The 13,757-nt window shown below is 37.9% G+C and overlaps 1 protein-coding gene across 1 annotated transcript in view; it reads left to right on the forward strand.

Moving 5' to 3' along the window:
• ISL2 (ISL LIM homeobox 2) overlaps positions 1-5,893 on the forward strand; it is a 21,696-nt gene extending 15,803 nt beyond the window's left edge. Inside the window, exons 4-6 of the mRNA XM_072402027.1 lie at positions 884-1,164; positions 1,916-2,083; positions 5,275-5,893. Of these exons, the coding sequence (XP_072258128.1) occupies positions 884-1,164; positions 1,916-2,083; positions 5,275-5,391 (566 nt within the window). The 3' untranslated portion in view covers positions 5,392-5,893. The remainder of the gene's footprint in view (positions 1-883; positions 1,165-1,915; positions 2,084-5,274) is intronic.
• Positions 5,894-13,757: the final 7,864 nt, after the last annotated feature.

A 13,757-nucleotide genomic window follows, 5' to 3' on the forward strand; every position in this document is an offset into this window, starting at 1 on the left:
CGCCCAGCTAAAAGGGGCTGGGGAGAACTCTGTATTCCTTTAATAAATCCTAAACAAACCATCTTTTGGATTCCATCCAACTTTCTTTTCTCCTAAACATTGAATTGTTTTTCTATCATCCACCAACAGGACGTTAATCTTCCTAAATTATTTAAAGCTGAGCCCTAAACAATAAATATAAATATGGCTGTATAATGCACTTTGATGACAAAAATAGGAAGTATAATAAATCAGTCTGCACAGACCGGTTGACATAACACTCTGTATATAATTTATCCTGTCATCAGTGCTTTGGTTTCCTAGGTTCCCCGTTGTCAATAAATGGAGATTCCAGAAATAGTTGTATGATGTACAGTCCTGGAATAATTGAACAGCAAGCAAGATAGTGACAAAAATGTCTATCAGTAAAATGTTATTACTGATAATTTATATTGCTCTAAAAAGCTAATTGTAGCTTGCTTGTAAGTTCTGTTTTTTTATTATTTAGTCAGTGTTTTGACATGAAAAAGGTAAATATTGCTTGAGTACAATAATCCTTTATTTTGGTGGCTGTGTGAAACTCACTGTGACTGATTCATTAAAAGAGTAGAGGCTGTTCACTCTTCAAAGCAAATGTTAACTTTTTAAAGTTAAAAAAAAGATGAATCTGTGTTGAATACCCAATAGTGTACTAGTGATTACACTAGTACTTGGATAGTCCAGGGAACACTTGTTCACCTTATTTATATGTTACTTTTAAAATGTGAACATTTACTGTGCCAAGCAAACAGCCTTAACTTTTTTGGCAAATGAACCTAAGTTCCCAACTTTTCCCTATGCTTATCCTTGTAACAGGTGGGTCCTTTATGAATATTCTCCATTCATTGTCTGTTCTGTGTTCCAGACACTGGCAGGTCCACTTCACTTAGGTCTCATCTCCACAAGCAGACTGAGAAGACAACCAGAGTACGGACAGTTCTGAATGAAAAGCAGTTACACACACTACGAACGTGCTACGCAGCCAACCCTCGACCAGACGCCTTGATGAAAGAGCAGCTTGTAGAGATGACTGGGCTCAGCCCAAGGGTGATCCGGGTCTGGTTTCAGAACAAACGCTGTAAAGACAAGAAGAAATCCATCCTCATGAAACAGCTACAGCAACAGCAACAACTCAGTGACAAGACGGTAAAATATACTTACGGTCAATAGTATGACAAGATTCATGCTGTTTATGAAGTGTCGGGGATATTTTTATGCTGTGATCTGGGATTGCTCCAAGTTCATTGATTTGGAAATGAGATGTTTGCAATCTCTGTAATGATCAGTAACATTTCTGATTAACCCTCCATGCATAGATGAAATAGAGTGGACATATAAAAAGGTATAATACCTTGTAATTTCTTTGGATTCCCTGCAACAAGGGAAATGAGCAGAATAGGACATATGCCTGGGTCTGGCTCTATTACTTGCTTTACAATCTATAATTTTGACTGTAATTTAAAACTGGGATTCATGCAGATATAAAAGGCAAACATTGATACAACTGTAGCAATTCTTACTTTATATTCCACATCTAGACCTCTAATATTTCCGATTTAATAAAAAATAAACTGTATAAAGAAAGGCAATCAGTCATTCCATGCACTAACATTGAAAACTTTTCTATATATGTTCATTGTGCTTACCAGTAAAAGAAATCACTGGTATATACAGATACATCTTGCAATTTGGTCAAGTAAAGGAGTCCATCAACCTATCTCGTTGATAATAAATGTAATCCTACATGAATTTGTTAAGTGAATAAAAATAGAATACATATTGTAGATCCCACAAATGAGTGTATAGGCATCTTAATAATGGTTGTTCACTTATTTGCCATATATGTTAAATAGTATTTGTCTGACATTTATTGCTGACATTGTTCCTATCTTTTCAGAGTCTTCAAGGCTTAACAGGAACGCCGCTTGTAGCTGGAAGCCCCATCCGCCATGACAGTGCTGTGCAAGGCAATGCAGTAGAGGTACAGACCTATCAACCTCCCTGGAAAGCGCTCAGTGATTTTGCATTGCAGAGTGACTTGGATCAACCGGCATTCCAGCAACTGGTAAGAATGAAGCTTGTGATAGAGAAATATAGGCAAAATGTCTTCTATTGTCTCTTTAGGGGTTAGAAAGGTGGGAATATGATGAGAAATAACTAACATTAAAATGTACTTTTACATTTTTTTATTTTATGTGAAAGATGAGTAAAATGTTTACAGGCATCATAAACTATAATATTAAAAGTGAAAGGAAACCTCTGAGAATTAAATTATAAGAGCTGCTATTGCTGAATTGTTTTTAGGTGCAGACTCCAGGGAGGTTATCCTACCCAGTGAGTCACTGACCTGGAACAAGCATACAGGGTGGGATCTCACTGGCAGCATGCTTAACCAGGTTATTGACTCACTAGGTAATAAACCAGAATCAGGATGAAAGCTCCAGAATCTAACCCTTCTAAATACAAATGGGCCTTAGTAGCTGCCGTAGTCCCTTTAGGAAAACAATGCACTGAAAACTAATTAAAGACTGATCCCCTGCAACCCTAGAAAAAGAGTCTGTGCAGCTGAGAAAATGTGTTGTTGGTCAACTTCAGTTATTGCACATAAATGACATCAATAGGGAGTATTAACTAGTACCGGATGGCCAGCCACCAGCAAGGAGGCTTTAAGTTGCCCCTTTTGGTGGTGTGTTATCACTGACCTTGTTTACCAGTGCTTTGTGAATAATACTTTATTCCCTTCCAGGGAAGAGATACGTATGGGTTCACTTACTATACTGAGCAAACTTTGCTACCTTAGCATCTGTTAAAGAGCCAGTAGGTGCACTCATCTCAAACTCTGTTGGAGAACTATTGAACACACTCATAGGGAGAAGATCGGAGTTTTCAAAACTTCACCTACCAAGGAAACAACACTTGTGTGCCTAATATGTAAAAAGATTTTTTAGTAATGCTACCATGATATAACCTATTAATAATCTGAAACTGAAACGGCCATTAAGCTGAAAGTTTAAAACCCCATCTGTAGTGAATTCTATGAGATGAAGTTGCTGATTTTTGGCTTTATCCAAGGCAATGCTCTCAGTAAGACATGCTTGGCACAACTCTACAGTACTAACGTTAGGGAATATTCAGTGAGTATTACATAAACATACCCAATGGCAGTTCTGAGCATGCAGGTTTGGAACGAGGGGAGCAGAAAAAAAGAAGGGTGGAGGCAGATGCCAGTTTATGAAACAGCTGTTCCGTCTAAAGTGATTGACCAGAGGTGCTTGCAGGCATTGAAATAATTATCACCTCCTCTGATCATTGCATGTCTGTCATTACCAGACAGCTAGGTTCATATAAGATTTCTATACTGCCAGTGATCCTGTCAGTGAATCTTCTCCAAATGCATATCTGAAGGGATCAGGAACCTTCCATATAACTTCCTCTAGTGGAATGATTGAACATTTATCAGATAAGCCAGGAATCTGCATGCTGTCATTTCCAGTTCACTAAGAAAATCCCTGGCATGAAAAACTTCCTAATACATAAATAAGATATGGCCATCTGAATCGGTCATATAGCACTACAAACAATCATCTGAAATCTAAGAAGAGATTCTGTTTAGCTGGTCATAGTAACAATAAATATTAATGAAACTTTATAAAGTATAGTTTTATTGTACAGGTATTTATAATGCAGTAGGCAGAGTTTTTATTGGAGTACAAGATAACAAAGACCCAATTGGAGATAAAGCACAGCCAGTTAAAGCCAGTTACTTTGTCACTGTCATAAAGCATGTGTAAACATTACGGTGTACGTGGTGCATACACACCTTTCCTCACACCATCAGAGCAAGTCTGACCAGTCATAAATACATCATCTCTGCTGTGTACAAGACAAACCTATACATCCTCTTATAAAGGTCCACCATTTACACTTTCTGACCACTTACTTTCATGTCCTTTTATCAGTTGTTTGCTTTTTGCTTTTCCTCATATCACACATTTATTGTCTTTTCGGCCTTTTTCTGTAGTCTCCCTTTATTGCCTTTTAACTTTTCCTTCTAATTTTACTGCTTTTCACTTATTTTTCCTTGTTTCAGAGCTCTGTCCTCTGTTGTTTATAGTTATTTCAAGCAAAACTACAGGGGAAAACAAATTACACTAACAAGACATTTTATTAAAACTTACCAGTAAACGTATTTTAACTGAGTGTTTAGCTTTTTCCCTGGAGTTTCACTTTAACTGCCTAAGATTGAAATATTGGGTGTCGTTGTCTTCCTACTTAGTTTTTACCTCTTCAATTATAGAGCTATAAATAAAAAAAATAAATTAGCTGTGAATAATGTTTTTTTGGTAAATGTATTGTTTCTTTTTGTCCTATTTGTTCACTAAAGTTTTTGCAATTTTTTTAAAACTATGTCTTTATGTTTAATGAGGCGTTTATGGACTTTAAGAATTTTGTAAGGCTGGGTTTGCAGTATGACAGTGGAGAATGTAACAACTTGTCATACAGTGTTCCTTACTTCTAAGTCTTGCTGTTGTCCTAGTTTTGCAAGTTTGTTGCTACCAAAAAAATAAAATCTGAAAATGTCACTCTTTACTTCCAAATTTTTCACATGACCATTTCACTGCTTTAGTCCTCGTTCTTATTATTTGTGGGGCTGTGACATCAGACATTGCATAAGGAGTATTGTGTGATGTTCCCTCTTATGCATTGCGCTTTTTGTCAATGCACTGCTGCATGCATTTGTGTCTGTTTTTGTGTGCTGCTCCATTTAGTGTATTGATTGGGGGCAGCATCACAATGGACAGCCTTGTGTTGCAGCATAACACGCATCAACACAAATTCTTCTAGTTGGAATGAGGCCTTACTACAACTAGTTCATTAGTCCTTTGTAACTGCGTCAGAATATGGCTGGTTAACACATGTAGTATACATGAAAATATTGGCATATTTAGTAATGTGCTTCTATATTACCAGGCCCGTTGGGAGGGCTGCACACCTTTGAGGAGCAGTGTATTACTGCCATTTTGAATTGCACAGATCTCCACAATGTTCAGTCACACATTGTGCATTGTGATGAGTTGTGTTGGGTATTGGTGTAGGTGCATTTGTGGGTCCATGGTGTGCTGGCACCTCATTCAATAAATGGTTTGATTTACGTACATTAACCCATTGGACAACCCATGTGATTTGGGCCTAGGTGTTTCTTTTGTTGTTTTGAATTGCCAATACAGCTCATGCAAATTTTTTTCTCTCTTTCAGGTATCATTTTCGGAATCGGGTTCCCTTGGTAACTCTTCCGGAAGCGATGTCACCTCCTTGTCCTCCCAACTTCCGGATACCCCAAACAGCATGGTCCCTAGTCCAGTGGAAACGTGAGGTTCTCAGATTAGGGCTGAGCAGCATGGACCCCGCATGATAACCCCTTCACACTTCAAACGATGAACAAACCCAGGCACTCACATTGCAGGACATCCCCGCTCCCCATCAATGGGGCTGTGTGCATCAGTCTGGAACCTGCACACCTCTGACTTTTTACTGGGATTTGGGAAGAAAACAGGAATTTATAGTTCTTTTTTGAACTCGTCTCACCCACAACTCATCTCAGACGAAGGTGACTCTAATCCGGGCAGAGTTTGGTCCACCACTAGTGACGTGATCGTCTGCTTTCAGTGTTCTAATGGCTGAGACTCTGTCTTCTTACCGGAAGTCATGGGATATAGAAATATTTATAAGTATCAAATGCTGAGACGTTTGAATATGATAATTTATCTTGTGGACCGAGGACTTTATTATCGAACAAAAGTAAGTTATTAATATTTATTGTCAAAATTGCTGTTACATTGATTAATATGAAATCTTAATAAAAAAATAACGTAAATGTCTGGTGTGTCATATTAACTTTTTCAAATGATCAATGTGCAGAACATTGAGATGTTGTTTACTGGGGCGTATTTAGGTAAATGGTCAGTCTACACAAATGGTATAATTAGGTTACTGGTGGAGTCTGGTGGGTTATGTTGGCTGCTGGCTTTTATGTCTCTTGGGTAATGCAGCTACTCATGTTTCCATCTATGCTCTTTTCTTTCAATCTCACTCCCGCAACTATAACCAGGGTATGTAAACTCTGCTGCTTACTACCATTCACTCTTTCAGGGCACTGCCCTGGACAACCCCAATATGTGGAACAGGCCTGGGCTGGAGGTTGTAGTGAAACACCCCGAAATTACATCACCTTGTAGTTACTTCATAGGTTGCCCAAAAACTATTAAAGGTGCTTGTACTAGATATATATCACATCTAGCAAAGGGTGAGATTCTTTGATTACCCAGAAGTATTTCCTGCTGGTGGGCAAAGAGGAAAATTAAAGATGAACTCCAGACCAATTCAGAGTTGTATTCCTTTAAATTAAATATACTTTTTTCATACATTAACACAAATACCTGATATGGTGTCCTGTAATTCATATCCCTCGGATTGGCAGTGGAAGGTGCAGCAATAGCAGCCAATCAAGATCTTCTGTATGCACATGTGCTTGCAAGGAAACTTGTCCTGGCAAAGAAAAAAAGACCACAAGAATCAATGATTCTTTGGATAATTCACTGTCTAGCGCATGGGCTATGGATGGGGAGCTGACACCATTGCATTGTCCTAACAAAGACTGCGGAATCACTGTCCTGGCCGTGCTGTGTGCTAGAAATGTATGAATCACAAAACTGGCTGTACCAGAATTGCATATCTATTGGCAGAAAAGCCGCTACACAGTATTTTAACTGTAAATGTAGCTGTTTGCATAGAATTTTGCTTTAAATATGATAGCTAAAATAAATATTTGGAATTGAATAGCGCAGGAAAGGGGTTTTATATCAGTTCTGTTTTTAATTTTGCTGTCCGTAAAAAAGAGGAGTTTTTTTCTTAAACAGTTGTCACCATAACTGCAATCTACATATTTTTTATCTTGGTGACAACTGTAAAATGTTAGATGTTGTGTCATTTTCTTTTCCAATACAATTGGTCCATGAGGACATATAACCAAGCGGAACCCAGACAGCAGTAAAATCTGAAAAAGGCTCTGATCCTTTCATACTTTTAGTAATAAAGAAAGTGAGTTCTGGCCATGCATACACTTAAGACAACGGCATACCAATTTTTGCAGGGAATTAATGTTACAACAGTCACATGGAATGTTTCTAAAGTAAAAGACCGAGTAACAATATTTAGTCATTTACATCTGACCTATGCATCGAAATTATGTTCCATTTCTGGAGCTGTACAGGGTGACCTCGTCTGTTCTCCATTCTGACCATTTATTTTTATCAGGGGTATATTTACACATTGTGCTGCCTGGGTACATATTAATGATGATGTTTTGTACAAATTCCATACTTATTTGGTCTCATTACTGTTCAAAAAAGTGCAGCACCCCCCCCCCCCAACTAGTGTATATATTTTATAAAATATTCTGTACCATTGTTAACTGTAAAGTCCACCAAAGTAAAGAATGGGATGTTGGTGGTTGCTTATGTGTGTTCCCTCTTATTAATCCCTAAAGCTACCCTCTCCCCTTCTGCACTTTCTGAGAACCAAACGTGGCCAGACAAAGTGGAAAAAGAAACCTAAATACAAGTTTTAGTTTGTTTTTTTTTTTGTTTTGGCTTATGCTGCCTGGTGATAAATGTGGCTCACTTAAGAAAAGGAATGTTTAAAAATCTTGGTGAATCTGTTCAATGACCAATCCTGTCCAGGGAAAATAATTTTGGATTTTTGCCTGCACATGATTGGATGACTTATGAATACAAATAGTTGTGACTGGTGAAAACAATAATCAGTTGTGATATAACTTTGCTGTATCATGTTACCTATATATTCTACATGTCTATTGTGTTGAGGTAACTCAAATTAAACACTGCAAAAGTGCACAAAATCACAAAAAGTAGATCTAATTGTCATGTGACCCCCACCGCTGTATTCTGATTGGTGCTAACTTGCTAGGCCAGAGCCTGTGTAGAGGGCAATTTATTTTCTGCTGTACTTGATGTATAGACTTTCCAAGTTTAACAGAAATGTTATATTTTTAAACTGTTTTTTCTAGGAAGAAGGGGAAAACAACAGTGCATGTTTTTTAGCTTCTAAAGCAAAGGTCTTGGAGCAAAGAACGTGAACACATTAGAAGTTGTTGCCAATAGGAACCAAGAGGGTTACCTGGTATTTTATAGCCAGCGCTGGGCATTGCTTTATTTTCACATTGGAGAACCTGGGCACAGATAATAACATCATTTGGGATCAAACAGTTGCCATGCCTACTGATTTTTTTTTTTATTGCTTGTTACTTAAAGTGCAACTCCAGACAAAAAATCCTTTCCTAGATCTAGAGTTGGGGAGGGTAAAATGTCTATGGAGTTTTTATTCTTCTTTTCATATCCTTTGGGGATTTTTTTTCTTGGATATATACCTGAAACTGAGTTTAAACCCCTCCTGCTATTACTGGGACCCGGGACCCCAGATTTCCTGTTCCAATGACAACTGTTACTTACATTTTAGTTTTTTAAGTTTTAAAAATAATCTATAGCAAAATACAATGAAGCAGACAAAATAGGCAAAGAGAAGACACAAGAAGCATACAAAACACCAGAACAAGGGGTACAATAATGGTCAGCAGAGAATGGTTATATAAACATCTTAAATATAATAACTCATAACATAAATATATTTAATGTAATTTATAACACTAAGAAGGGAAAGAGCCTCAGAAAACAAAATGTCAGTAAAAAAGGGTTATCATAGAAAACAGTGAAAAAAAAACTCTCTATTTGGGTCTCAGAGAGTATTCAAAACCAACAACTGAGAAGTTCCAACAACTGCCTATCTTACATGAGTACATGTATTGATCAGTGTTATGGATAGTCAGAAAAAAGGCAAATAAGAGAGAAAATATACTGTACTGATGTAACAATGAAATTTACTAAAGTAAGAGAGACTGTAGAACAGTGAATGTTAGTAAATAAGGTAAAACTGTTCCAATCGTACAAGGGAAAGAAGTGAACACCACTGCTCCGTATTAACTAAATGAATATTTTGCTCAGCAATGGGCCCCTACTGCCTTAGTATATCAACCCCAATGGGTTAAATGGTCAGCCTGGTAATGTTGGAAAGATATCTTAATGCCAATTAGATGTTGATTGGGTTAAATGGCACGTCTTATGTGAGGATACAAGCGGACGATGATAATTATGCTTTGCTGATACGGCATAATATCGTTTTAGAACATTTGTTATAAATTAGGAATGACACAATCCATATTACAGCAGTTTCTAGAATTGCACTATGCAATGCATTGCAATGGTGAGAAATGCCCTCGTCAGTCCATGGATACCCCAGCCTGCCTCCTCTAACATTGAGCTTGGTCCTATTACTTGTCTAGACAGCCGGCAGCTTGTTATCTCCCTCTGGCATCACCTGGAAATGATACACTACAAGTCCCCGCTTTGGCCTGCTCTGGGGTCCAGCCCATCTCCAAAAACCAGTCTGGCGTGTCCTGGTTTATTTTCCTTTCCCAGGAGTAATAACAGTGTTGTGCAAGGGGGAAGGGATGTTGGCCCCAGGTTACAAAATGCCCAGGTCAGCTGCTGGGACATTTGTAGCCCTTGGAATGAATGAGGTTTCAGGAAATAAAGACAGATACTGAATGTAAAGGAAACCTAAGACTCAGGCACAGTTATTTCCTAACCTCCTGCTTACAGGCTCTTCCTCCACAGTTCACCTTACAGGCTGGAAACATACTGAAGAGCTTTCCCTGAACATTCCGCATCCTCCTCTGTACTGTATTTCAGATTATTTCTTTATGGGTGGCTGCATTCTGTACATGTACTGTGATAGTGATGCCGTATCCCTGCCAGCGCCTATATTTCCTGGATGGTCCAGCTCCACGCCCAGAAACATGTACATTGTAATGAAACTTGACTGTAACAGTGATGTCTATGTTCATGATCACAGAATCTGCCACATATTATACATTCTTTCTGTGTATGTCACATTTCCCACACAATCAGCCTGATATAACAGGTTTGCATTGGCAGCTTCTACCAATTACCCAATTAGTATGTCATATACACTGTAATTTTGTGTTATAATAAATAAGGATCAGGGTTTAATTTATGCATTAAAGAATGATTTGCAATTCAGTGATGCTGACATAACTCTGATCAATGGATATTGATAGTGGAGAGTAATCTATATGAAACAGGAAAATCTTCAAATCATTTGATGGCATGCAGAATGGAGTAGCTAGCTAGGGTCCCGCATTGTCTCTAGCCTTTAGTAATGAGACAGAGCTGTAATTTTGATATAGTACTGTAATAGAAAGCTTGGCAACAAACAAATAATGTTGGCCTGGCCAGAGGGGTGTGTGCTTCATTGCATTAAAAAACAAAAAAAAAATAGTAAATTCAGCAGTCACACCCTTGTGTGCAGACCAACTGCAAATTCATATGATAGAAAAATAATAATGTAAAAGTATAAACCTCCCCTAAAGAATATCTGTATGTAACAGATCTAACTTTTAATTATATCTGAATGTATTAACATAAAAAAAGCTGCAGATGAGGTTTGCTCTAGAATTGAGCCTTGCAGACGTCAGATTGTCACTTGAAATGGTCTTTCACAATTATTTCCACTGACAGATGAAAGAACAAACACCATACACACAGCACTATTCTGTCCAATGAAGAAAGGAAGGTGGTGGATGAGCAAGCAGCGCTCTGCTGTGCTCTCCTCTATAGGATTGACAGTGGTAATTCCCGATCGGTTGTTTGGGGAACAATGTTTTGTCAGATTTTAACCAAAGAAGAGTACAAACATTCCTCCAGGTGACCAATATCTGATGTGTGTATGTTTAGAAGAAGCCAGAAGTGACCTGAATAAAAACAAGTCAGATTTTTTTTAGTGGAGCGCCCCTTTAATTTGTAGATTTTGCCTAGTTAAGATCATTGTTCTGTGCTCAATACTAACAGTACATAAGACTTGTTTATACTATTCTCTACAGAACACTGACAGAGATTACGATGGTATTACAAATACATTTTCAGGCAATAAGTGAAAGCATTTGGTGAGATTCTAATGCCATACATTAAAGACAGCAACCACAGATCAGTAGTTCCTGGCACAGCTTGGCAGCAATGTCTATTAGGCTGAAACTCTCAGGATTTAGCATGGCTGCTTTCAGTGCAAGGTGAGGCAAGTCAGGTCAGGTTCTGTGGTGGCTAGTAAACTTATTGTAACATATTGTGGTTTACCAGTCCTTACTGTTGCATTTTTTATTTTTTCGTTTTGCCCTATGGAGGCAGCCATAGCTGTCACAGAGCCTGGACTACAGATTTTTACCTCTGTTTATCTCTCTTACATGGGGGACGTAAAGATTAGTAGTTTATAGGAATAAAGCCTGGCCTTACCTGCTTGGACATGATTCACATCCAAAGATCTTCATGTTTTTTGGAGCATCTGAAATGCACTGCTAAAGCTTTCCATTGAGTGCATTTGGTCAGACTCCAAGAATGTGTCTTCCTATATGTCCTGAAATTACAGCAAAGCTTTACACAACATCATGCTTTCTTATAGCCACTGGAGACTAGGCCTAACATAGCATTCATCTCAGCTTAGGACACCTTCTGGCGTTTCATTTCTGACAAAATCAACAGGTCATTTTTTTAGTAAAAATGAAAACAAATATGTCCAGTATAATTAAGAATAATGAGTTGCAATAATTTACAATTTTATTCTCAAATTTCCAGGAAAACAGCTAAATACAACATGTATGCTAACAATTTTACTTAACGATGGGTTTTTTGATTCTGAACAGCCAATCCTGTGATTCTCTGTTTGTTCTGTGTAATGTAGTAATAAACTGCTCCATGTCTCGAGGATGCCTTGATGACAGACATGGAAATATGTATCTTAACAACAACACCAACTGCTTTAGAAGTCATTGCAATTTATCTCTGGTTGTATATTGTTATAGAGTGTACCACTAATATACACACTTGTAATTTACACACATCTTTCACAATGCAGTCAAACAGGCTCCTTACTGGACAGTGACTGAGCATCATCACCTTTGAAATGGGAAAAATGAGGAAAAATAAATGCAGTCCATCTGTATATTACCTGGTCATATGTCAGGCATCCGTTGACTCCTAACTTCTTGTACGACAACACAATGCCACTGCGGAAGTGAAGTGTGGTCTGCTGGAATAAGAACTCTGACTACTGTCCATCTCTTTCCTCTCCACATAAATATATTGATATATATACGATTGTTTTCTGTCCCAAGAGTAGCAAACATATTACGAAGGGAAGTGCATTTCTGGAAGGTGTGCCTACATCAATAGGAGCTGAGCTCCCAGCACATGATCCTGGAAGAATTTTACAAGTCAGAAAATGTGACAGAGCATCATAAAAGACATTTTACTCTGCAGTAACATGGTAAAAGAAACATGCTCTAGGAAGAAAAATGGAGGTGTGGGTAATGTCTGGACATTCTGTTTATGTTTTCAGGGATCTGCCCAGGATGCTGTGATGTTAAACTCAGAAAAGCCACAGTGATCCCATATTAGTTTCAACTGATATAAAGACAGTCATAAGAGTGGATATACAGAACTGCAAAACCTTTTGCAAATAAAACAAAGTAAAAAAAAAAAAAATAGCTTTAGTGATTATATTTTAACTGTGTATTTAACAATTTGGAGGCTGGAGGCTCGTTTTGAGTGTGAAAAGGTTTAGGCAGAGGGAGGGGAAAAGGCCCTGAGCTGATTATGGGGCAAGACCCATTGGAGACCCGAGACGTGTGTACGTAGCTTAAGATGTGTGTGTTGGGTGTGGATGGGGGAATGCAATATTAAAGTATATAGTAAGACTGACAATGATTACCAGGACAGCCAAAGAAAGAAAGTAAACAGATAGTAATAGAAGCTGGACACAAGTTTTAACACTTTACTACTCATTCCAAAATAAAAACAAAATAAATTACTTAGATACAATTTAAAGGCTCACATTAGGTAAAGATTACCAAAGGAGGAGAACTGTATGATAATGGGTGCTTTAATGTTAGATGTTAAATGGCCAGATGGGCAAATTAAACATAACAATCCTCTATTCTTTCGTTATTTTTTATGGAATTGCTGAGTTTGCCATGGGTAGGTGTTCCAGCATTGCCAGATAATATTTCTTAGCAACAAAATCATATTATTTCCCATTATTATTATTAATTACTGCATCCAAAATTACTTTTCCAGCCCTTTTTTAATGTCCTTCTATTGTTTTCAAATATCATCATTAATCATCATTGTTTTAATATTTTTATTAATAATAAACAGGATTTATAAAGCCCCAACAATATGCAGCTCTGTACATTAAATAGGGGTTGCAAATGACAGACAGATACAGACAGTGACACAGGAGGAGGAGAGGACCCTGCCCGAATAGCTTACAATCCAAGAGGTGGGAAAAGTATCACATAATACAAGGGGAGATATGGAATGGTGGGAATTAGTGAGGGTTTAGAAGACTAAGATGGGTAAGCAAGTTTGAAAAAATGGGTTTTGAGTGCTTTTTCAAAGGAAAAGAAGGTAGGAGCAAGCCGAAAAGGATGAGGAAGACCATTCCAGAGAGTTGGGGCAGCTGTAGGAAAGTAATTGAGCCGTGCGTGTGATGAGGTTATGAGTGAGGAAGTCAGTAGTAGATCATTGGAGGAG

The sequence above is a fragment of the Pyxicephalus adspersus genome, chromosome 2 (genome assembly GCF_032062135.1).
Source record: "Pyxicephalus adspersus chromosome 2, UCB_Pads_2.0, whole genome shotgun sequence".
NCBI classification, from domain to species: domain Eukaryota; kingdom Metazoa; phylum Chordata; class Amphibia; order Anura; family Pyxicephalidae; genus Pyxicephalus; species Pyxicephalus adspersus.